The sequence below is a fragment of the Puma concolor genome, chromosome B1 (assembly GCF_028749965.1).
Source record: "Puma concolor isolate L17-30 chromosome B1, mPumCon1.1.hap2, whole genome shotgun sequence".
NCBI classification, from domain to species: Eukaryota; Metazoa; Chordata; class Mammalia; order Carnivora; family Felidae; genus Puma; species Puma concolor.
In genome coordinates this window covers 186066021-186091363 of record NC_141670.1, presented here as the reverse complement: position 1 = coordinate 186091363, position 25343 = coordinate 186066021, and the positions used below count along the sequence as shown (strand labels likewise).

Below are 25343 nucleotides of genomic sequence, written 5' to 3'. Positions count from 1 at the left end.
AATCAGTTTGTCAGTATCCACAAAATATCTTCCTGGGATTTTGATTGGGATTGCATTGAATCTATAGATCAAGTTACAAAGAATACATATCTTGTACAAGATATGTATTGACATATTGATTGACAATATTGGTTGTATTGACATATGATTGACAATATTGATTCTTCCTATCTATGAACATGAAATATCTCTCCACTTATTCAACTTTTCTTTGATTTCATTCATCAGAATTTTGTGGCTTTGCTCATGTAGATCTTACACATATTTTGTTAGATTTATATCTAAGTTGAAATTATTCTCTGGGGGGCTGGTGTAAATGGTATTGTGTTTTTAATTTCAAATTCCCCTTGTTCATTGCTTGTATATAGGAACATGATTGGCTTTTGAATATTAACCTTTTTATCTTGCAATCTTGCTATAATTGCTTATTATTTCCAGGAGGTTTTCTTTGTCAAATCTTTTGGGTTTTCTACATAGACAGTCATGTCATTTGCAAACAAAGACAGTTTTACTTCTTCATTGTGAATCTGTGTACCATTTATTTCCTTTTTCCTGTCTTATAGTAGCTAGAACTTCCACTATGATGTTGAAAAGGAGTGGTGAGAGGGGACATCCTTACCTTGTACCTAATTTTAGGGGGAAAGCTTTGAGTTTCTCAGCATAAGCATTATGATAGCTGTAAGTATTTTTGTAGCTATTCTTTATAAAGTTGAGGAAGTTCCCCTCTATTTCTAATTTATGAGAGTTTTTATTATAAATGGGTGTTGTATTTTGTCAAATGCTTTTACTTTTTCTATTGATGTAATCATGTTTGGTTTTTTTTGTTAACCCATGATGTGATAGATTACATTAATTGATTTTTAAATGTTGAACCAGCTTTATAAACCTGTGGTAAATCCCATGTGGTCCTGGTGTACAGTTCTTTTTATACATTGTTGAATTCAATTTTGCTACTCTTTTGTTGAGGATTTTTTTTTCTATGTCCATGAGTGATATTGGTCTCTTTTCTATTCTTGTGATATTTTTGTCTGTTTTGGTGTTAGGGCAATGTTGACCTTATAGAATGAGCTAGGAAGTATTTCCCCACTTCTGTTTTCTGACAGAGATTGTAGAGGATTGGTAGAATGTCTTTTTTTTTTTAATCTTTTTTTTTTTAACGTTTATTTATTTTTGAGGCAGAGAGAGACAGAGCATGAACGGGGGAGGGTCAGAGAGAGAGGGAGACACAGAATCTGAAACAGGCTCCAGGCTCTGAGCTGTCAGCCCAGAGCCCGACGCGGGGCTCGAACTCACGGACCGGGAGATCATGACCTGAGCCGAAGTTGGACGCTCAACAGACTGAGCCACCCAGGCGCCCCTCAAATGTCTTTCTTAAATGGTTGGTAGTGAACCCCTCTGGGCTTAGTACTGTCTGTTTTGGAAGGTTATGAATTATTGTATCAACTAATAGATATAGGCCTATTCAAGATTGTCTGTTTCTTTTTTGTGTGAATTTTGGCAAACTGTGTTCTTCATGTAATTGGTCCATTTCACCTAGGTTATAAAATCTGTGGGTATCCAGTTGTTTATAGTACCACTTTATTATCCTTTTAACATCCAAGGATCTGCAGTGATATTCCCACTTTCATTTCCAATATTAGCAGTTTGTGTCCTCTCTCTTTTTTCCTTATTAATCTGGCTAGAGGCTCATCAGTTTTACTAATCTTTTCAAAAAACCAGCTTTGGTTTTGATGATTTTTCTCTATTGATCTTCTGTTTTCAATTTCATTTATTTTTGCTCTAAATATTATGATTACTTTTTTCTGCTTACTTTGGATTTAATTTGCTCTTCTTTTTCTAGTTTCCTAAGGTGGGAACTAAAATTATTGTTTTTAGATTTTTCTTGTTTTCTAATCTATTCATTCAGTGCTATAAATTTATCTTTAAGCACTACTTTCGTGCATCCCACAAATTTTCATAAGTTGCATTTTCATTTTCATTTAGTTCAAAATATTTTAAATTTATCTTGAGAGCTCTTATTTGACCCATGTGTTATTAGAAATATGTTGTCTAAGTATTTGGTCATTTTTCAGTTGTCTTTCTGTTACTGATTTCTAGTTTAATTGCATTGTGATCTAAGAGCAGACATTGTGTGATTTTTATTCTTTTAAATTTGTTAAGGGTGTCTTATGACCCAGAATGTGGTCTGTCTTGGTGAATGTCCCATGTTAGCTTGAGAAGCATTTCCATTCTGCTGTTGTTGGATGAGGTAGTGTATAGATGTCTATTATATCCAGCTAATGGATGGTGTTGTTGTATTCAACTTTATCCTTGTTGGTTTTCTACCTGCCGAATCTGTCCATTTCTGATAGAGAAGTAATAAAGTTTTATTTCAGTTGGGGATTTATGGTTTATTGAATAAATGATGCTGATAATTAACCATCTTTCTGAAAGAAAACAGACCTTTTGCTTATGTGTAAAGATAAGTTACAAGTAGATTATAAATATTTAAATAAAAATAGTAATTTTAGAAAAGATAGAAAAATATTTGTATAAACATATGGTAAGATAGCCTTGCCTAAGCAAAAAACAAACAAACAAACAAACAAAAAACCCCAAAGCTATAGGGAATTTTTAAAAAGTTGTCAATGTATACCATAAACAAGAATCAAACACTTTTTTTTGAAGAAAAAGTATTTGTAATTCAAATGACAAAGCATTAATCCTCATTATAAATAGACTGACAAATTAATAAAACAGCTATAACCTAATAGAAAAATGTTATGAAAGGCAAATCATTGAAGTAGAAATTCAGATGCCCAGTAAACAGATGAGAGGATGTTCACCTTTATTGTTATTTGGGAAAGTGCAAATTAACACAACAATAAGACACCCATTTTTCATCCGTGAGAAATTTAAAAGAGGTGAGGATATAGGTAAACTTGTGCATTCATGTGTGGCTGGTGGGAATCTGAATTGATGATTTTTGGAAAATGGTTGGGCAAACTATAGTCCAGCTAAAGTTCTGTATAACCCTCAGCCTATAATCCTTTCTTTGTCAATGTATTCCATAGATACGAAAGCACATGTGCATAAGGATATTTATTACAGTGTTATTTGTGGTGGCAAGCAACTTCAGTATTCATCTACAGGAGAAAGATTAAATAAATTATGGTCGGTCTATGGCACAGCTTTAAAAATATTACAGTGTATTTAGCTATTAAGAAGGAAGACAGATGTATACTTGCTGACATAGAGGGATGACCATGATATGTCTAAGTTAGAGAAGCTGAATGAGTATAGTATGATTCCAGTTTATGTTAAAAAATGACAACCAAAACCCTTACATATAATTATATATTTGTACAAATGTGGAGAAAGCTATGGAAGAATACAAATTACAAATAATGTTATAAATACAACACAAATAACATTCTTTTCTTTGGGAAAGCAGAATGGGAAAAGAAAGGATTATTAAACTTTTTCTTTATCCAGCTGTAGATTGTTTCACTTTTTTTTAACAGTCATATATCGGTTTGTGATTTTTTATTTATTTTATTTTTTAAAAGAGGCATAACTCTGAATTTCTTAGCTTTTCCACCCCCGTTGCTAGGAAATATTAGAGTATAATGCTAGGCTCTTTGCCAGTTGTCAAGGGTTGGTATTTGAATTAGGTACTATTCCTATCTTTAAGAATGTTCTTTTATTTTAGTGAGAGAAATGGATTCAATAGGTACAATGGAAGTTAAAATAATAAAATAATTTTGCCTTAGTTAAGAAATCAAAACATCATAAATAAGAGCAAAGTAAGACTTTTTTTAAAATTAAAATTAAAATGACTAAAAGTAGCTAGTAAATCTCCAGATTATCTTTAGGCAAAGAGCACTTTCACACAAATCAGAGCACTCTGTATTAAGCATCTTTCAAGATTAAGAAATTAATTTCAGGGGCGCCTGGGTGGCTCAATCAGTTGAGTGTCTGACTCTTGATTTTGGGTCAGGCCATGATCCCAAGGTTGTGGGACAGACCCCTGTGTCTGGTTCTCTGCTGAGGGTGGAGTCTACTTGAGATTCTCTCTCTCTCCCTTTTCCTTTGCCCCACTCCCCAGCTTGCTTACTCTCTCTCAAAAAAAAAAAATCATATTTCATATTTCAGGAAACATATGTGCACACACACCTATTGTGTGCAAGGCAGGTGCACGCAATAGATACTCTTTGTCCCGAGCAACCCTGTCCCACAGCTCTTACCCGTCTGAGGGAATATCTTCAGAAAGATTCATACAGATTGGCGTGTACTAGTGGAGCCAAGCAGTGTTTGGATATGGGCAGAAACTAAGACTAAAGTGCCTAAGAGATGACTGGAGGGATTTGGAGGAACGTAAGGGTCAGCTAAAACAATGAGTTGCTATTTCCATCTGTCTTTAAGACAACTACTGCCACTTGATCCTTACCTTCATTCTTCTTCTTCTTCTTCTTCTTCTTCTTCTTCTTCTTCTTCTTCTTCTTCTTCTTCTTCTTCTTCCTCTTCTTCTCCTTCTCCTCCTCCTCCTCCTGCTGCTGCTGCTGCTGCTGCTGCTGCTGCTGCTTCTTCTTCTTCTTCTTTTAATGAATGTCCTGACCAACTATTAACCTGATGCTTAACTGGATTACAGTTTCAAGCCCCTCCTCCTTTTTTCCCTTCCTCCCTCCTTTCATATTTTTCCTTTCCTATCTTTTTCTCTACTTTCCATCTTCCCTCTCTTTTTTCTATGTCTTATTCTCTATTAACTTAAACATTAGCCTAATCTTTTCACTGTATACAGTTAATCAGATTTTATAGTGTTATGGAACCATATTCTAATATTAAAAAAACTGACTTCTTTCGTATGCTCTGTGATTGTATTTACTAGCAGAGATGATTTATTATGTTTAACCTTTTTATTTTATGATGATTTAGGTACTAGAACAACAGTACAGAGTAGTCCTTCTGGGTTTTTGAAGGACTTGTGGCCTTGGACAGCAAGTTTTGTGTGGCTTGCTTTTGTGGCCTTGGACAGCAAGTTACTTTTTTCTCTGTGTCTGTTTCTCAAATATGAATGGGGATAATAATTTTTAAAATTGGAATAGTAATCAGTGAACTATTTTATTTTGTTGGTATGGGATTAAATGAGTTAACTCATGTATGGTGGGTAAACAGTTTCTGGCACCTAGTAATTAATAAATATTTGCCATTAAAGTTAAATTACAGCTAATTAATTTAGGAAGCATTGATTGAATACCCACCAGGTGCTCAGATCTTATCCTAAGTGATGGGATTAAGTATATTTATTAAGTGTCTCATTAGCTAGGCATGGAGAATGTAGTGAATAAAATAAAGTCCTCTTAGAGTTCATAATACTGTTAATGATTATTACTTATTAAAATTTGAGGCTGACTCTATAAATGTGATTGACCTTTAATTTTATTTGTTTGTTTTACTTTTAAATCTAGGATATCTTATATTATGAGCAGCTCAAGACCAATGTGATACAACATGACCTTTTGGTGGATAGTCTAATCTATAAAGTAAGTAAAAGTGTATAGTTTTTTCATTTCAGAAATACCATTTAACAATTACTGAGAGTCTTGAACATGCAGGGCCTGTATTTTGTATGATAATATAGATTAACCTTGAAAAATAATTGTAAGTGGTCATTGTACTTGTAAATTTAAGGTTCATCTTCAAAATTTGTAGTCTCCAGTAAATATTATCCTCTTTCCTTTTGAAGTTGTCCTCATGATACTTTCCTGGTACTCTGATTTTTTTGATTAAAAGAATGGTAACATTTCTTATTCCTATAAATTCAAGTTATCCACAGAGACCAATAAAAATGCAACTGAAAAGGGGGCGCCTGGGTGGCGCAGTCGGTTAAGCGTCCGACTTCAGCCAGGTCACGATCTCACGGTCTGTGAGTTCGAGCCCCGCGTCAGGCTCTGGGCTGATGGCTCGGAGCCTGGATCCTGTTTCCGATTCTGTGTCTCCCTCTCTCTCTGCCCCTCCCCCGTTCATGCTCTGTCTCTCTCTGTCCCAAAAATAAATAAACGTTGAAAAAAAAAATTAAAAAAAAAAAATGCAACTGAAAGGAAAATCAGACTATATTTTTCAGAGTCAAAATCAGACTGATATTTTTATCTTATTATCCTGATTCTTTAGGGCCTACTTGTTTATTCTCTTGTATTGAAGTCATTTTTCATTTTTAATTTTTTGTAGTTTCTAGCCATGTGGTTAAGCACATCTCAAGTTTCATGATAGGGATACACTGAGTTTTTGTGTCCAAGCATCTGATACCGAGTTGAGGGTTGAGATGTAGAGGTATTAGCATGATATAGGATATGACTGATTCTGGATTAATAATTGGGCTATTTAAAAGACTTGTGTATTTTTAATTTAGAACTTGTAAGATAGAGAAGGAGGGCATATTAGTTCATCTCTCAGGAATGGGGGAGAGAAAGTTACACATGGAGTGTCTGAAGATTTTTGTGGGTGGAACGTGACCAAGGTTAATAAAAATAGTAGCTACTAGCATTTAATGACTGTTTACTATGTGCCATACGGTGTTCCAAACTCTTTATGTAAATTGTTTAGGATCCAAAAACTACCCTTAACAGTCGCAGATGCCAGCACTTAGGTATCATTTTTAGATAAATGCATTCCCCCCGGCCCCGGGGAAAAAGCCTTACATTCTGTAAAATCATGCATTAAAGATGATAGAGCTAAAAATAGGATTGAGGTAATTTTGCAACTTTGTAACCAGAGTACTAACAAAAACAATTACTGCTAGTTTGGAAGATGGATTAGACAACTCAGACAGGCTGCTCCTAGAGAAGCTATTGAAAATGTACAAATATAATAAAGTAGAAATGCTAAACTAATGCAGATGGAAGTGGTGTGCTGGGCCCCGGGGCTGCTGTGAAGGTGGGCACAAGAGGGGGTCTAGCAGCTAAGGGACGTGCAGGGCCAGGGGTATGGCTCTCTGCAGAGGGATCCCCTCATATAATCATTCGTTTTGAATTTTCTGGAAATACGATTATGAGGGCTCATGCCTATACAGCAGTTGAGCTGAAGGCATTTTTCCCTTCTGGCTGAAGGCTGTAATTCTACTCTGGCCATCCTGGCTCCCCTGTTTAAAAGAAAAGTTGCATGTGAACCACCACAATTTCCGTGTTGTAACAGACAGCGTTCCCTTACCCACCAGCCACCTGTTGACACGCGTTATAGCAAAACAGGAAGTACTGTTATTTTACTGTTTTATAGATGAAGGAAGTGAAGAAAGATTAGGGAAATTAATTAAATTCCCGTATTAAGTAGCAAAGCTAAGATTTGAATGGAGGTGATCTGACTTCACAACCATACTTTTTAAATCACTATTCTCTACAGGAAGCAAAGTCTTGACTCTCTCAGAAGTTTTACGTAGATTTGGATCACAGGTACTATTGTTAAGTTTAAGGTCAAAGAGTCATGCTCAGGGGATTATTTTAGCAACAGCGTAAGAGATCTTTTGGGCTTTAAGACCTTTCAACCTCTTTTCTGTTCAAATGAAAGAAGCCCAAAAAGGGAAGAAGTTCAGAAAATCAGGGAGTGCTAGCTGAGGATTCTCTTTGCTGCCAACATGAGTTTCAGTTTGAATCAGTAAAGAAAATCTGTTGTGAGAAAGAGGTAAACAGTTTGTATCAGAAATGGATGTAAGTTTTGGTAGAATCAATCCTGACTGTCCACAGCATGAATATTTTTAGGAAGATACCTGTCTCTGGTTGTTCTGACTTGTATGTGTTGAGCTTTGCCGATCTCGTTGGAGCAACTCCAAATGTTATTAAAGTCAGCTTTTAAGGGAGTGGGCATTTAAGATAATTATTTGAAATTTCATGACAGTTTCATATGGCAAACACTAATTTTTAATCTATCAGAAAATAAAGTAAGATTATGTTAGTGGTTAAAGGAATGAATGGAACAAGGCAGCACTAAATTTGGAACATCATCAAACCTTCCCTAAGCTAAATTATTAAATGGTTCTCTCTGGACTATATTTTTTTTCCCACAAAAGTTGTGTGGTAGCCACACCTTCTATAGTTTTCCATCATTTACTATACCAGTTTATAGCAGTGTTTCTCAACCTTTTCTTCATCATCAACTCCCTAAAGAGAAAACATTAATTTTGCTCTAATATAAAAAAATTAAATACCAAAGAATAAAATTTTGTTGGACAGAGACAAGCTTTGGAGGTCCATAAACCATTATAATATGTAAAACTTTTTGGCTTCCGAGAACTAATTCTCACCCCCTTAGGGGCAATATCATCCCCTCTGCCCATGTTGTCTTCTGACTTAGAAGACTAGCCTCTTTCTTTCCTCTTAATTTGTGTCTTTATAATTAACTTTTTCTAGACTTAGAGCGCATTCACGCCTTCCAGAGGCATCCATGACCCATTTCCTCCTCCCTTAATGGATCCTTTGCTCAACAGCCTGGTTGAAATTTGTAGACTGAGCAATATTATCTTGGATTTCTTTAATATTTCTTTGTAACTGTTCCCATATTTTTACTGTGTGTGTATTCTTGCTGGTAAGACTATAGACTTCTTGAAGATAAACATTTGTTTGGTGGGTAATATGCAATGACTTGCAAATGAATAATCACAAAGGGGTGGAAGATGTTTGGTATTTCAAGGGAATGTCAAGAATGTAAACTTGAACAGTAGAGGATGATTTGGGAACTAATTTCGGGCCAGATTGTTATGATTACTTCTGGATGTTATGATTGTATCTGTTTTTCCAACATTAAGACACTTAAATACTAGATTTAAATAAGATTAAATATTAGATTTAAAGAAGATAAATATTGAAATAAATAATAAGGAATTACTAATGGAACCTAAAAGGTTGTAAGCAATTTGAGGTGTAATTATGTGTCACATATATTAGTATATGTATAAAGTATATAAAGTATACTTATATACTTATAAGTATAAATTACTTATAAAGTACATATAAAGTATATTTATAGCAATGATGAAATCTGAGTGAGACATTTATCATCATACATAAGTAAGATCATTACAGTATTGTTTCTAGATATTGCATTTATATCATAGTACTATAGACCTATACCTTTAGGTTCTTTTCAAGACTCTCTACCTTTAATTATAGGATGTGAAGTTGACAGCAAGCAATGATGATTATTATTTTGTATTTGAAGACTATTTATATCAGGTAAGTTGAAAAATCAAAGCATCTAATGTTCTTGTTTTAAGTGCTCTAACTCAGCATACTTTAGCTGAATTCTCTGCTGTTAGCTGAGTTCTGCCAAAATCCAAGCCATGTTCATTTTTTTATCAAATGTCGTTAAGTTTAGAATCAGGTTAACTTTTTTTCTTATGTGGGGTTGGGTGGGAGAGTAAGAGTTCTCAGGTGAGTGCGTGGACTGTCTGTTCTGGTCCTATCTGCTAGCACACGGACAGGTACAGGCACAGACTCTTAACCTAGGGGTCACTTTCATGCTGACGCCGTGCCACGGTGTTTAGAAACGACATTTTACATGATACTTTTCTGCTAAAAGTATTGAATAAATAATTAAACGTTTTGAAGTCGGTTTGAAGTGTCTTGATTACTCTTTGATCACCTCACATGCTGATGTTGTAGATGTTCGGGTCCTTACCTAAGTCTTTTTTATATCCAGTGAAATTAAAACATCTTATTATAGGTAGAAAAGAAGTCATGATATAGAATTGCCTAGATGATATTCTTTGTTTTTTTTAAAGATCACACATCTATATTAATAATTTGATTTTGAGTGTCAAAATAAATGCCATGGAGAAGATATCTAGTTTTCACATAGTAATGTCAGCTTGGTTAAATATAAATCAGTTCCAGCTGTTTGGATTAGCAGATTTCTGTCGATGATAGTGGTGGTAGTGTGCATCTGTTTAAGAAAAAGCTAGAGTTAAGTAAGAATTTCTCAAGTTTTAATTAAGTATTCATTCCCAGAACTGAAATCCAAAGACTTCATTTATAAAATTAATATTTGTAATAACCTAAAAATAATTTTAAGAGAACTTTAATGATTTCAAATATGTGATAAAAAATAAAGACCTAAAGTTCCATTTTAATATAAAAATAGGTATTAAAATTTAGAAAACACAAAAGTCTGAATTTATTTACTTATGTGACTGATATGTACCCCAGTGCCTAATTGTTAGTAATCAGTAAAATTTCAAATATACAGGTAAAGTTAATGATTCGTTTATATATTAATGTTATTTTACTGACAACCTCTAACCTTAAGAAAATTGAGTGGATATGATCACTTTTGGAATGGCAGCATAGGGAGCTCCATGGAACCATCCCCAGCAGAAAAACCATAACTAGTGAAAATTATCTTAGGAACAAAAATATTTAGGGGCGTCTGTTAAGTGTCTTACTCCTGATTTCGTCTCAGGTCGTGATCTCACGGTTTGTGGGGTCAAGCCTGCGTCTGCGCTGACAGTGTGGAGCCTGCTCGGGATTCTCTCTCTCCCTGTCCCTCCCCTGCTCATTCTCTCTCTCTGTCTCAAAATAAACAAATGTTTTAAAAAAGATTTAAGGTATCTGAAGACAGTCCTAAGGTAATACATCAAGTCAGAAAAAAAAAAAAAAAAATAAGATTCAAGAAAGGCTACTAAATCCCAGTAAGAACCGTCTCTGTCACTTGAGCCATGACGTGCTCTCTGCCTCCCCTTGCCCCCAGATCAACGTGACAGAAGCTTCAGTTCATCTGAGCGTGACCTAGGAGATGGGGTTACCTTCCCCTCTAACTTCCAGTCAAGGGCTACAGTGTCTCTACAGAAAGTGTAGGTGGCCAGTTTTTCTCATATCCTTTAGCTCTTTGTTGCAGATGCGAACTTCCAGAATATTGCTGGCAAGAAGTCAGAGGCTCCCTTCTTCCACCTAGCCTCCACTCTCAGGCAGGCCTCGGCTCCAAATACGCTACCTGCTCTCAGCAGGCTGAATATACTGGGTCCCCACTGCCCTCGCCCCGGTTTGCTCATGGAGTGGCAGTTCCTCACTGGGAGAGGCAAGCTGAGAACACTAGACGTTCTTGTCCCCAACCAGAGGTTACTGGGGGGAGAGTCTCTCTCTCTCTCTCTCTCTCTCTCTCAAACATTAAAAAAAAATGGAACGTGGGAAAGTGCAAGCCTGATGGGGTTCTCTAAAACAATGGAGATTTTAATGATAGACGATTAAGAGGAGGCAATTAACTTCATATGAGCAACTAGCTAAACCAGAAGCCACCTCGTTTCCCAAAGAAACAGAGAAAGAGACAGCTAAGAAAAGTCTTGCTGGGGTTGAAACATGTTTCAAAGACTGGCCTCAAAAATGACTTCTGTAAAGGATTCAAAATTCAATGGGATCAGACTGGTACAATTTATGCCTCAGGATGTTGTTAAAAACAATAGAGCAATCACCTGTCAATCAGTAGAGTCTAACATGTGGTTGTGATACCAACAGGAGCAGAAAGCTTAGCAGAGGGGTCAGAGAAAGACACCATTAAGGAGAACCGTGCTAAAACCTGTGTCATCGAGGAGTGACTGTCCACGCAAGACTGTGCCCTCTAAGATACATCAGAGGTTGCACACTGGAGAGAAATAAACGTCAATAAAATATTCCAACCAAGTCAGTAAACAAATAAGTAAGCAAACTCAGCTCTGATGGAGTCTCATTTATTTTTGCTTTTGTTCCTTTTGCTTTTGGCATCATATCCAGGAAATCACTGCCACGACCAATGTCAAGGAGATTTTCTCCATATACGTATTTTTTAAGTTTCTTTATTTTTCAGAGAGAGAGTGAGAGGGAGCAGGGGAGGGGCAGAGAGAGAGGAAGAGAGAGAGAATCCCAAGCAGGCTCCACGCTGTTAGTGCAGAGCCCAGTTCGGGGCTCGAACTCACAAACCGTGAGATCATGACCTGAGCCGAGGTCGGACGCTTATCCAACGGGGCCACCCAGATGCCCCTCCATGTTTCTTCTATGAGTGTTATGGTTCAAGTCTTAAATTTAAGTCTTTCATCCATTTTAAGTTCACTTTTGTGAGTGACATAAGGTAGGATCCAATTTCATTCTGCATTGTGATTATCTGGTTTCCCAGCACCATTTTTTGAAGTACTAACCTTTCTGCATTGAATATTCTTGGCTCCCTTGTCAAATATATAGGGATCTACTTCTGTGCTCTTGATTCTGTTCCATTGGCCTATGTGTCTGTTTTTATGCCAGTACCATATGGTTTTGATTATTGTAGCTTTGAAGTATAGTTTGAAATCAGGAAGTGTAATGCCTCCAGCTTTGTTGTTCTCTCTCAAGATTGCTTTGGCTATTCAGGATCTTTTGTGTCTCTATACAAGTTTTAGGATTGGTTTTTCTATTTCTGTAAAAAATGCCATTGGAATTTTGACAGGGATGACATTGCATCTATAGATGGCTTTTGGTAATAGGACATTTTAACAATGTTATTTCTTCTGACTAATTAGGGGTATTTTTTCATTTGTGTCTTCTGCAGTTTCGTTCATCAAAATCTTACCGGTGTACAGATCTTTCATCCACTTGGTTAAATTTATTCTTTAGTATTTTATTGTTTTGGATATTAATGTAAATGGGATTGTTTTCCTTATTGTTTTCGGATGCTTTGTTCCTAGTGTATAGAAATGCAGCTGTTTTCTCTATGTTGGTTTCTGTTTCCTGCAACTTTACCAAATTGGTTGATTAGTTAGCGCTAGTGGTGTTTGGTGGAGTCTTCAGGATTTTTTTATGTATAAGTTCATATTAATGCAGGCAGCCTGGGCCTGAGGACCCAGAAGGGGTCCCACAGGATAAGCCAAGAGGGTCCCTGGCTTCACACAGGATGGAAATCAAACACAAGCCAGCAGGAGGTGAAAGCAGAGTTTATTGAAGGGAGAGAGAGAGAGAGCAGATACACACGGAGTGTCTGCGAGACTCAGAAAGGAAAAGAGAGGGTCTTTGCTTGGGGCCTTGGGTTTTATTGACGACTGGGATCTGGTGCACATGTCTTCTCAGGCATCCCCAAACCGGTCAGAACGAAGACAGGGTCTAGGCGACCAGCATAAATCACTTATTCCATGGAGCCGGGGGGGTCTTGGCATCAAGGTGTTCAGTGACAGTGGTCTGGCATATGCACATAATGGCCTCGCCTGGTCACTCCTTAGATGTTATGTATTGTGCTAGAAGACTCCAAAGAAATCATTAACTCTGTGCCTTACAAGGAGGACATACATTAAGGCAGGGCAGGTCCTAGCAAGAACAGAAGCCCGAAAAGAAGCAAAATGAAAAAGAAAACCAACTTTTTTCTCATGGTATCCCTTCGGTTTCCCTGTCTCATTGCCTGCTATGGGATTTTTATCCTCCTTATTCTTAAGGGGTGTTGAAGGGTGAAGGTCTCGTCTTCTGTAGCTTCTTCAGGCTGAAAGGGATCGAAGACCCTACCTACTGGGAGGTATAAAAATCCCAATTAAATGAAGGGCCCCTAGTTGTGGATTGTCAAAGGTGTACGTGAGGCTTCAACCTGGGAATAAAATGGCTCCTAAAGAGCACCCGTTCTGATAATTTTTCTGACATATTCATGCAGAGCATGCAACAACAGTAGCCCCCACAGCAGAGAAAAAACGCTAGCATAACTACTGCTATTGCTAGTAAAAGAAGTTTTTTCCACCAAGCCCATATACCTCCACTAGACCAGGAAGAAATCCAATCATTGAGGGAACCAGAGGCGTCAGACATTGCTTCAATTTGGGTGCGCATGTCAGCCAAAACGTCGGATATGTTAGCTGAGCTATCTGGGATGTATACGCAGCATTCAGTTTTAACGATAGCACAGGTTCCTCCCTGAGCTGCTGTGAGTATGTCTAAGGCCATCCTGTTTTGTAATACAGCCTTTCTCATTAATGTAACTTCAGAATTTAACAGCGACAGTCCCCGCATAGAATCATTAAGGGCTTTTGTGGTATAGTTTGTGAGGGCCTCTACATGCCATATTATGTCTTCTATTCCCAGTTGAGGCACGAAAATACTTAACAGGTGATCATACCAGTGGAAGACTGACCGTGTCCAGCGATGAAGTAGATAGGGATAATTTGCAGGCTTCGGTATTTCTTTATGCCAACTCCCTTGCATCCAGGGAAAGCCCAGGGTACAGCGCCCTATCCATCCAGGAGGTAGCCAGGGCCACAGATTTGCGCCACACAGCCACTGAGTTCCATTAGGCGCCAACCACCTGATGCTTGGCCGTCTGAACCAGTCAGTGGCAAACCAGTCAGTTGCTTGTAAAACAATGGTATGGGTACAGTCTCTTTGGGAGAGCCATCCTAATTCACGGGTACTGTTAGGCCAGGCATCATAGGTATGATTTCTTTGCTCCCAACACAAAAGAGCTCTCTGATTTAAGTGACCTATGGTAGGAGTAAGCCACATAAATTCATCCCATACTTGAAAATAGCCATCATCAGTATATCTCATATTGTTAGGCTTAATTGTTCCCCACAATGCTCGTTTATTTTCAATATTAGCGTTGGCATATTCATTCATGATTTTGGCAGTCTGGGTGTAGGAAAAAGGTCTTTCATGGCCTGGAGAATTCCAGGTGGTATTTACCATAGGCCAATAAGAAACCTTTCTGTTAGTGATAGAGATGTCACTATATATGCTCGTATTTGGGCTGAAAACCATATCTTCTATGTATTGGCATAAGTAATGCCAGTCTGTGCCTTGCAAAGGAGAAACCCACCAAGGGAGGCCTGAGGTGCTGGATAAAGGGAGGAGGCCACAAATCCAGCAGGAACTTTTCTGTAAATTATCAGCGTAGTTTTGAGCCCATTGCAAAAATAAATTGGGGCCGTTTAATTTCCCTAGAGCTAGATACGGAAAGAGTAAACTCAGAAAAGTGAAAGATTTTAAAAGCTTCATCGAGCCTTACTTATTGGTCCTTCAGAGCAGCAACTTGGGGTTTTTCCTCGGGTTCTCAGGAATGGGTAGGTGCTAGGAGCTTCAGGTAGACACTGCAGCAGGTATATTCTTGAAAAGATATTTTAAATCGTTGACAGACTCACAGGCATATGTGTCTCCTTCTTCCCTTGGAAGCGGTATCAAAGTTGGCTCCTGTAAAGACTCAGGAGAGATAGGTTTGATTCTGGACAAGTGAACCCAGCTGGAGATAGTTTGACTCTACTGCTGTGGGGGTGCTGAGTCAAACTTGACAGGGCCCTTCCCACCGTGGTTCGAGCTGATCTTCAGTTGACCCCCTTTTCCTTGTTTTGAATGGTACCTTCCTGCTAGTATTGGCACAGACTGCTTGTCTTCAGTGGGATATGGAAGTATTTTATTTCCATGCTTTTGGAGAGACTAGTACTTTACCCAGACTACTAATATATTTTAAAATTTGGTTGGTTTCCTCAGCAAACCATAGAGCTGCAGTGAGAAAAGGTCTTCCATATTTTAATTTAAAGGGGCCCAGTTTAAGACTCCTCCTTGGAACCACTTAGCAAAGCATCAGTAACATCTGTTACCATGTTTCACGAGTTCGTTGGCAGAGTCTTGCCTGAGTTCGTTTAAGGATATGGTTAATTTTGTCCACTTTTCCTGAGGATTGAGGCCTACATGAGGCATGGAGTTGATAGCAGATCCCTAGAGTCACTGATAATTGTTGTGTTATTTTAGCAGCAAAAGAGGGGCCATTATCACTTTTCAGATTCTGGAGAAGTCCAAACCTAGGTATGACTTCCTTTAATGAGGTCTTTTTTTTTTTTTTTTAATATTTGTTTAGTTTTGAGAGAGAGAGAGCGCAAGCTGGGGAGGGGCAGAGAGAGGGAGGCAGAGGATCTGAAGCAGGCTCTGTGCTGACAGCAGAGAGCCCGATGCAGGGCTCAAACTCACGAACTGTGAGATCACGACCCGAGCTGAAGTCACTTAACCGACTGAGCCACTCAGGCACCTCTTCAAAAAGGTCTTAGAAACCTCTAAAGCTCTTTCTATCCTACAGGGAAGGCCTCTACCCACCCTGTAAATGTACTCACATAAACCAACAGATACTTATATCCCAGATAGGGTGGCATTTGAGTGAAGTCAATTTGCCAGTCTTCCCCAGGGTAAGTGTTTGTATGTTCAAATGGCTTAATCAAGAGGAAAGGCATAGGATTGGACCTTGGGTCATTTTTGACACAAATCTCACATGCTCTGGTAACTTTTCTTATAGTCTTGGTTAGATTCTTTCCTCTGAATACTTGATGCAATAGATTTTCCATAGTGTCTCCACCAAAGTGGGTGGAGTCATGTATTTGCTTAGTTCTTTTTTTTTTTTTTCATTTTAAACAAGAAGTTTATTTAAACAACAAGATGCCTTGACTTGAAGGGAAAACTATCTAGGATCCATTTCTTTAAAAAAATTTTTTTTAGTGTTTATTTTTGAGACACAGAGAGACAGAGCATGAACGGGGGAGGGTCAGAGAGAGGGAGACACAGAACCCGAAACAGGCTCCAGGCTCCGAGCTGTCAGCAAAGAGCCCAATGTGGGGCTTGAACTCACGGACCATGAGATCATGCCCTGAGCCGAAGTCAGAAGCTCAACCCACTGAGCCACCCAGGCGCCCCTAGGATCCATTTCTTTTAGAGTAGTTTATCCCTACTTAGAGACAGATTGCCCTACATGTAATACCTACATACAAAAAAGTTATAAAATTATCACTGCTTTCACAATCACAAATAAAGGGCATTAAAATTCTTCGATCGCACGATCGTGGGCAAAGATTTTTATGTTGTGCTTTTTTTGTTAAACCACGAGAGCAAAACAACTTACTCGAATATAAAGATAAGAGCTGAAGGAGCATGCTACTAATGGAGAAAAGGGATATTTTCACGGAACCAGTATTTTTCCCCACTTGATGTCAGTCAAAACATACCATTGACCGTTTAGTTAAAAACAAATGCAATGTGGTTGTGCATATACACAGTTCCTCTATGTACAATAAAGGAACGGGGAAGGGAAAATGAAGGAACAGAGAAAGCTGTACTGTAGTAGTCATGATGTCGTAGAACCAAATTGTGGTTTTCTAATTGAGCCTATCTTCTTGGTCTGGAGGAACCGAGTTCTAGAGTAAAGTGGCGGGATCCCTGTTTAGTAGCCACCTCCTGTCTGCTGCTGGAACACATCAATTGTGTCTTCGTCCTCCATTTCCAGCTGTGCAGGTGTGTCCGTTTCCTTGATCGGGTGCCCATCGAATCGGAACCTGACCTGCCTCATTGACAAACCCTGCCGATCACAGTAGGCTTTCATCAGTTTACTGAGTAGCGTATGCCTCTTAATCTTAAAGTACACCACAGAACCATCCTGCCCTGCCACCTTCAAATTAATATGATCATTGTTCTTAGTCGTGACTTCTTGCTTGGGCTTTTCGTTGGCCATGGAGAGCGCCGGCGTCCCCTCAGCTGCCGCTTCCCCCAAGAGGTACTGTGTCCACACCGAGCGAGCACACAAGCAGCACCGGGAGTGGCGGAAGAAGGCTTAATTATTTTCCATTGCGATGCCTTGGGGAGTACATACATGTTATTCAATATATACCTTCCCTTTGAATCCATTTCAGATCCCTCTGTGAGGCGCATTGAGCCTCAGAGGGAGTATAGTTTGGGCTTATTTCTTGCAGAGGAGTTTTCTGGAATTAGAGCTAAGACCCATGTAGCAAGCTCTTCCTTCCTTGCCGCCACTCTTGCTAGTCTATCCACAAAATTGTTTCCTTTACTCATCGTGGTTTGGTCTGTTTGGTGTCCTTTACAGTACACAGCTGCCATCTCCTAACGAAGCCGTATAGCCCCTAATCATGTTAAACATTTTCTCTTTGTGTTTTATAGGGGAGCCTTTTGAATTTAATAGTCCCCGTTCTTTGCAGATGGCTGCATGAGCATGAAGTATTAAGAAGCCATATTTAGAAGCAGTATATATACTTAACTCTTTATGTAGTTGTAGCGCTCGGATTAAAGCAATTAGTTTGGGCTTTTGTGCTGAAGTCTTTTGCCTCGGTCATACCCTATCGGCTGATAATAGCCTACCTGGTTTTTCTGGTTCCCTCATGCATAAAGCTCCTTCTGTCTGGAGGCCATTCAGCCTCTGGGTTGGACAAAGTTTTGTTCTTTAAATGAGGCCGGCTTGAATACACTTGTTCTGTAATATCCACACAGGTATAGATTGGAAGCCCCTGCTTGCCTTCATCGGGTAATAGAGTAACTAGGTTGAAACCTTGACACAACCTGAGGGTTAGTTACATCAGGGGTGTCAAGGAGGAGGGCTTGATACCTCAAAAATCTCCCTCCTCGTAACCATTCATGTCCTGACCTCTAAAACCCCTTGGACTTGATGTGGGATCATGACATCCAGATGTTGTCCTAGCATAAAGTTGCTAGCTTCTCCAGCTAGCGGGGCAGTCACAGCCACTGCTCATAAACATCCTGGCCAGCTTTCTGCTACCAGATCTAACTGTTTGGGGAAATAAGCCACTGGTCTAGCAACAGGTCTGAGTTTTGAGTTAGGAGTTAGGACGCCCAAGGCTCTTCCTCTCCTTTCTCACACACGCAAGGTGAAGGGCTTTCCCAGGTTTGGGAGCCCCAAGACAGGAGCAGTGCTCAGCATTTTTTTTTTTTTCTTCAGACCTTTGAAGGCTTGGTGGCAGTCATCATTCCATTCCAGGGGTTCTAACTCACTTCCTTGTAATACTCAATAAAGGAGTTTGGCCATAAGGCCAACCCCGGGAATCCAAATGCAACAAAAAGCTACCATGCCTAAGAAGGCTCTTAACTGCCTTTTGGTTTGAGGTACTCAAATATACAGTATGGCCAGTTTTCTGTCCTGGGCTCATCCGTGTCCGTGCCTCTGGAGTGAGAATGTAGCCCGCATGTTGAACCTTCTCCTTAGAAGCCTGGGCTTTCTGGGGAGACACTCTGTACCCCCGCTGTCCTAAAAAGTTAAGGGTGAGGGTTGTGTTTTCGTCAGAATCCTCCTGTTGGGCTGGCAGTCAATGTATCATCCACACGTTGAAGCAGCGTTCCATTAATCAGTTGTAAATCCCCTAGTTCCCTTTTTAAAGTGCTCCCAACAAATTCGGGCTGTCTCAGAAGCCCTGAGGCAGCCCTGTCCGGGTCAACTGGGAAATCTCACAAGTATCAGGGGTAGTCCATGTGGAAACAAAAAGATTGGAGTCAGGGTGTTCTCGTGTGCAGAAGAAAGCACACGATCTTTAAATCCAATATCATAAACTAGTTTGTATCTGGAGGAACTGGAGTCAGTATAGCATAAGGGTTAGAGACCAGAAATCCTGGATAAAGCATTTCACCCCATTTGGCTTCTTAACTAATAGAATGGCGGTATTGCGGGGTGACTGACGAGGGGTTAATAATCCATATTTCAAATTTTTCTTTTAAAAAAAAAATTTTAATGTTTATTTTTGAGAGAGAGAGACAGAGCACAAGCAGGGGAGGGGCAGAGAGAGAGGGAGACGTGGAATCTGAAACAGGCTCCAGGCTCTGAGCTGTCAGCACAGAGCCTCACACGGGGCTCGGACCCTTGAGCTGTGAGATCATGACCTAAGCCAAAATCAGATGCTTAATCGACTGAGCCACCCAGCACCCCTCAAAAATTTCTTAATCAGAGGCCAAATACCTTTTTGTGTCTCTGGTCTTTGCCTTTCCCAAGGATATTCTACATGTGGTCTTAGGGAGATAAGAACGGGTGAAATATTACTGGCTCTCCCAGGAACTTCTGTTTCCCGTTGCATCAGGTATTATTCTAATTGCAGTATGGCGTGGTATACTATCTGACACATAAATGTTATTTCCCACTGGCCTGTCTAGGCATCTTCATCGTTATAAGCTTTGTTTTCTCTGCATTTGGTTCTGTCAGTCCTATTTGGATGGCAGTTTGTGGCTTAGCAAGGAAGTCACTCCCCGGTAAAGGAGTAAGGCACTTAGCTATCCGGAGAAAGCTTTGTGAGAGCAAGAGCGAGTCCATGCCACAAGCTAGTAGACAAGTAAATGGTCTCACCTATCTATCTATCTATCTATTCCAGTAACTGTACAAGAGTGCTGGGACAGAAGCCCATTATGTTGAGTCAGGACAGAGTAAGTGGCTCCTATGTCCAATAAAAATTAAATTTCCTTACTTGCCACATGAGGGATCACCCGAGGCTCCTGGCTCCTGATATGTTATGTTGAGATGTCGGGGATGAGCCATAGGAGAGGTCGGGCCCCTTCAGTCCTCCATAACTTTGGCCAATAGAGGTTTTGGGACTGGACCCATCTTCCATTTGGGGTGGGAATGATCCTTTCTCCAGTGGCCGTCCATCTTACAGAAGGCACATTGATTGGGGCCTGGCTTTTTGTGAGACTTTGCCAGACTCTGGCCTCACAGGCTTCCACATGAAGTGATCCTGGAGTGCAGGGTTCCCCAATGCCACGGCCAAAAGCTGGGCATGGCATTTATTTTGGACAAATTCATCCTCCTTCTCTGACCTGTCTCTGTTATTAAAGATGGCAAAAGCCGTATTCAACAGTTGGTTCCTAGGAGTTTGGGACCCAGTAATTGCCTTCTGTAATTTTCTCCTTATGTCTGCTGCAGATTGCAGGGTGAATGCACAACCCACAATGACTGCTCTTCCAGAGAAATGGGGTCTGTATGAGTATACTTCTGGAAAGTCTCCACCAGAGGACCTCCAGAGAGGCTCCAACGAGAGCTGGGTTTTCATCCTTTCCTTGAGTTACTTCCCCTTATCAAAATAACTGGCTTAACTATACACAGTCTCATTCCCTGCTCTACAGTGCCACAATGAGACAATAATAAGATCTGTAGGTTCCCCCAAGTCAGATCAAACACCAGAGTCACTTCCATGATGTCAGGTGCCTCTGCTGATTTAGGAATTGGGGCCATGCAGCCTTTATATTGTCCTTTGGGATCCTGATACAGGACCATAAAGGGTAACACAGAAGGCACTTCATTCCATTTCCCTTCCCTCTTACAATATAAATCAAGCTGTAAAATGGTATTCTAATCCAAAGTCCCATTTGCTGGCCAGATTTCTTGGTCTCCCAAGCGGATATTGGGGCCAAGCCTCATTACAATAGAATATTAACTTCTTCTTTTTCCAGTTATCCAACATAAAGTGTGCCTAATTATGTAACAGACATCCTAACAGGGAATCCGTTGGAATGCTCACTGTTGCCCCCTTTGAGGACCATAATCAAGGAGTCAGGCTGGGGCAAAGGGAGGATAAGATTCTAGGAAAGTGTTGTTCACAATGCCAGAGATCTAAGGCAGAGCATGGAGTCATTGGCCACAGTGGCCCCAGCCTAATGAGTAGGATAGAAGTCATGGAGTTTCCTAGAAACCAAAAGGGGAAAAATCATCTCTTAAGGATAGGGAAGCCCGCTAATGCAGAATACTATGGTCAGAGAATATAGTTATGTAGTGGCAAGGAGAACAATTTAAAGGGCAAAAAAGGAGAAAATTCAGAGGGGTAGAAAGAGGTATAGCAGAGTGATAGGGTCAGGCATAGTGAGCAAGAGGGTGCAAAGGATTCCAGCTTGCCACATGTCTCCTCCCCCATCCAACAAGGAGACATCACGTGGCAGTGACCAGCCTGCCATGTGTCATCCCTATAAGCGGAAAACCCAGTGCAACTGGGGGCACCAGGACCACTTCTTTATTCTAAGATTTGGGTCCTCAGCGGGATTGGCTACCAGTCCCCAACACCATTCCAGCATCCCAGAATTGCCACGAGGAGACATCCACCCGGCAGTGGAAAAGAGAGCGAGCAAGTGAGCGAGAAAAAGAGAGAGATGGAGAGACGATTTGGACTCTATTCTAGGAAAAAACCTGTTGTGGATTGAATGTGGATCGAATGTGGATCAGCCGCGGGCCTATCTTCCACTCTTTTCTGCTTCGGTTTCTCCCAGTGGCAGCCCAGAACCACCAGGGGGGCTCAGAGCCCTGGATGACCAATCCACCTGTGTGCTTCCTGGGGCGAGCCAAAAACTACTGTCGTAGGAGGGGGTGGTTTCTATGGGACCACTATCTATCTCGAATAATCTGTGATACTTCCCTTGGCCCTTATTTGCCTAAGAACACCTTTCAGTGGGGAGGAACATGCATCCCTCTTCTTCAGAGCTGAGCAACTCAGTCTCTCACGACAACTAACAGCCTTGAAGTTGTCTGGAAGCCAGAGTAAAAAAAGTTGCAGAGCTGAGAGAGAACGGGGAGTAAGAGAGCAGGTTTGCAACCAGTTTTTTTCCAGTCTCCCTTCCCCACTGGAGAATGGACCAGTTACACACTGACAAAAATTACATCAGCGTTAAGCCAACTGTTTCCCAGAGGAGGAACTTACCGGTTCCTGAAAGCCAAATTGTGCTTTGCAGACTCAATCTGAGGATACTGCTGTTCTTCTGAGGGTCCCTTTGTGGTCGCCAAGATGATGCAGGCAGGCTGGGTCGAAGGACCCAGAGGGAGTCACACAGGACCAGCCAAGATGGCCCTTGGCTTCACACAGGATGGAAATCAAACTTGAACCGTCAGGAGGTGAAAGCAGAATTTATTGAAGGAATAGAGAGAGAGAGCAGGTACAGTTGGAGTACAGGAAGTCTTTGCTAGGGGTCTGGGGTTTTTATTGATGCTTGTGGCCTGGTACACGTGTCTTCTCAGGCATCCCGGAACTGGTCAAAACAAAGACAGGATCCAGGTGTCTGTCATAAGTCACTTATTCCCTACAGCCAGAAGGTCTTGGCATCAAGGTGTTCAGGGACAGTGGTCTGGAACATGCACATGACGGCCTGACCTGGTCATTCCTTAGATGTTATCTGTTGTGCTAGAAGACTCCAAAGAAATCGTTAACTCTTTGTCCCTTATAAGGAGGACTTACATTAAGGCATGTGGAGGGCAGGGGTGCAGGCCTCAGCAAGAATAGAAGCCAGAAAAGAAGCAAAGGAAAAAATTTTTCCTCATGAGGTCCCTTCGGTTTCCCTGTCTCCATAACATCCGCAAATAAAGACAATATGCTTTTTTTTCTTTCTTCCTATTCAGATATCTTTTATTTCTTTTTCTTACCTGATTGCTCAGACTGGTCTTTCAAAAACACCAATCCAAATGCCACTTGTGTGATGAAAACCAAAAAGATTAAAATCCCTCCCGGGGCCTACATGACCCTATGTCTCTGGCCACTTCTCCAGCGCCACTGTTTACCTGTTCTGACATTCTGGTACCCTGTATTTCACCACTCTGATCTTTTCACTGCTCAAATTCCTTGTATTCCTTTCTACCTCAGGGCCATCAGACCTACAGTTCCTTTGATGTGAAAGACTGTTACCTTCTCCTCTTCTCCAAGGAAATTCCTCTTTTTCCTTCAGCTCTCAGCTAAAATATCCCTTTCCTCACATAGACCTTCCCTGACCTACTCCCTACTTCCCTACACAAACACACACAACAAGGTCATGGCCATCTACAGTGTACTTTTAAAGTATTGTGTCGTACTTTTCATACCTTTTCTTTATAGCTCTTATTATGGCTCATTTGATTATTTTATGATCGTCTCTTCCATATAAATTCAGTAAGGGTTTTGGTCCCCACTGTTAATTCTAGTGCATGTCATGCTATAGATACTGAATGAAAACGTTTATTTTAACATCAGACTTTTTTTCATTGATGAGGTTTGATTTTTTTTCATTGTCGAGAAAGAAGCTTTCTTCTTTTATCTGAAAGCGTAATTTTAGTAATTATTGGCTGACCAAAGTTTCACTGTCATTGTATGGGGATCTAGATTTCCTTAAATAGAGTTTAGTTCTAGATGTGGTGGATTTTTTTTATGAACTCATTCCTAAGGGAAACAGATTAGTTCATGTTGCTCAGTATTAAAAACATAAAACAGGGGCGCCTGGGTGGCGCAGTCGGTTAAGCGTCCGACTTCAGCCAGGTCACGATCTCGCGGTCCGTGAGTTCGAGCCCCGCGTCGGGCTCTGGGCTGATGGCTCAGAGCCTGGAGCCTGTTTCCGATTCTGTGTCTCCCTCTCTCTCTGCCCCTCCCCCGTTCATGCTCTGTCTCTCTCTGTCCCAAAAATAAATAAACGTTGAAAAAAAAAATTAAAAAAAAACATAAAACAAATGAAACCAAACAAACTAAATGCTATGTGACAAAAATTTTAACTAGCTAAATTTTTTTGGTCCTTCCAGTGCTAATTATTTTGACCCTGAACACGAAACTGTTATGACACTAAGCATGATACATAATAATATCAGCTAAGGGTCAGTGATGGCATGATTTATAGCATGTTGACCGCTCTGCTTCAGTGTGTGGGGAGAGAAAGTATAAAGGTGACAATTTCATCCCATTTGGTGACTGGACAGAAGCGGATTGTCGGTTTTAAGTTACAATTGCAAAAGCTTTTTGGTGGTGGTAAAGGGGGCTTTACCACCAGGTAACAGGTAACCAAACTGCCTCCTTCAGTGAAAAGAATTAGTAAGGGTATCCTTTTAAATGAGACTGGTAACAGGGGTGCCTGGGTGGCTCAGTCAGTTAAGTGTCTGGCTCTTGATTTCGGCTCAGGTCACGATCTCACAGTTGTGAGATCGAGCCCCGCATCAGGCTCCGTGATAAGCGTGGAGCCTGCTTGGAATTCTCTGTCTCTCTCTCTGGTCCTCACCCGCTCTCTCTCTGTCTCTTTCAAAATAAATAAAAACATTTTTTTTTTTTTTTTAAGTAATGAATGAGGGTGGTAACAATTTCTTGAAATAAGGGCCAGAATGAACCCTTGAATGTACCAGCCTGCTTCTCCACAGTTTCGCTTTCCATGGTTTCGGTTACCCATAGTCAGAGGTAGTTCAGAAGCAGATGATCTTCCTTCTGATGTACAGTCAGGAGATCGATGGTAGCCTGAGGCTACATCAACTGCCTATGTCATTTCCTTCACTTTGTTTCATCACGTAGGCATTTCATTATCTCACATCCTCACAGAAAGAAGAAAGTGAGTATAGTATGAGACATTCCGAGAGAGACAGACGATATCCACATAACTTATTACAGTATAGTGTTATGGTTGTTCTACTTTATTATTAGTTATTGTTCTTAATCTCTTACTATGCCTTAATTTATAAATTAAACTTTACCGTAGGTATGTATATATAGGAAAAAACATAGTATATATAAGGTTCCATACTGTCTGTGGTTTCAGGCATCCACTGGAGGGTCTTAGGATGTATTTCCTGCAGATTAGGGGGGACTATTGTGTATTCACTTTGCCTCTCCCACCCAAACCTGGAAAACTTATAAGTGACTGAGTCTGACAAACAGGATGATT

At 40.2% G+C, this 25343-nt stretch overlaps 2 protein-coding genes, 1 long non-coding RNA gene, 1 other non-coding gene and 1 pseudogene across 8 annotated transcripts in view; 2 read left to right on the top strand and 3 right to left on the bottom strand.

The window, feature by feature from the left end:
* The window catches only part of TBC1D19 (TBC1 domain family member 19), a 145951-nt gene that overhangs the window by 72800 nt on the left and 47808 nt on the right, over window positions 1-25343 (top strand). For all 5 annotated transcript variants that reach the window (XM_025921323.2, XM_025921322.2, XM_086705276.1 and 2 more), the window contains 2 exons: window positions 5448-5522; window positions 9138-9200. In XM_025921323.2, coding sequence (XP_025777108.1) covers window positions 5448-5522; window positions 9138-9200 — 138 coding nt within the window. The remainder of the gene's footprint in view (window positions 1-5447; window positions 5523-9137; window positions 9201-25343) is intronic.
* On the top strand, window positions 827-895 carry LOC147582064 (small nucleolar RNA SNORD36). Its single transcript, XR_015250687.1, has one exon. It is a non-coding gene; the product is annotated as a small nucleolar RNA SNORD36 (small nucleolar RNA).
* Window positions 9810-24987, bottom strand: LOC147582063 (uncharacterized). Its single transcript, XR_015250530.1, has 3 exons — window positions 24808-24987; window positions 22385-22709; window positions 9810-9909 (listed from the first exon to the last, which is right to left on the bottom strand). It is a non-coding gene; the product is annotated as an uncharacterized LOC147582063 (long non-coding RNA).
* LOC112858008 (endogenous retrovirus group PABLB member 1 Env polyprotein) lies at window positions 12881-15112 on the bottom strand. The gene has a single exon (XM_025921320.2). It carries the CDS (start codon window positions 14931-14933, stop codon window positions 13512-13514), a length of 1422 nt encoding a protein of 473 aa, XP_025777105.1. The 5' UTR covers window positions 14934-15112; the 3' UTR covers window positions 12881-13511.
* LOC112858011 (small ubiquitin-related modifier 2 pseudogene) lies at window positions 16982-17497 on the bottom strand (annotated as a pseudogene).

Coding starts and splice junctions, on each gene's coding strand:
- LOC112858008 (XM_025921320.2), bottom strand. CDS start 14,933: ATGAAGCTTTTAAAATCTTTCACTTTTCTGAGTTTACTCTTTCCGTAT.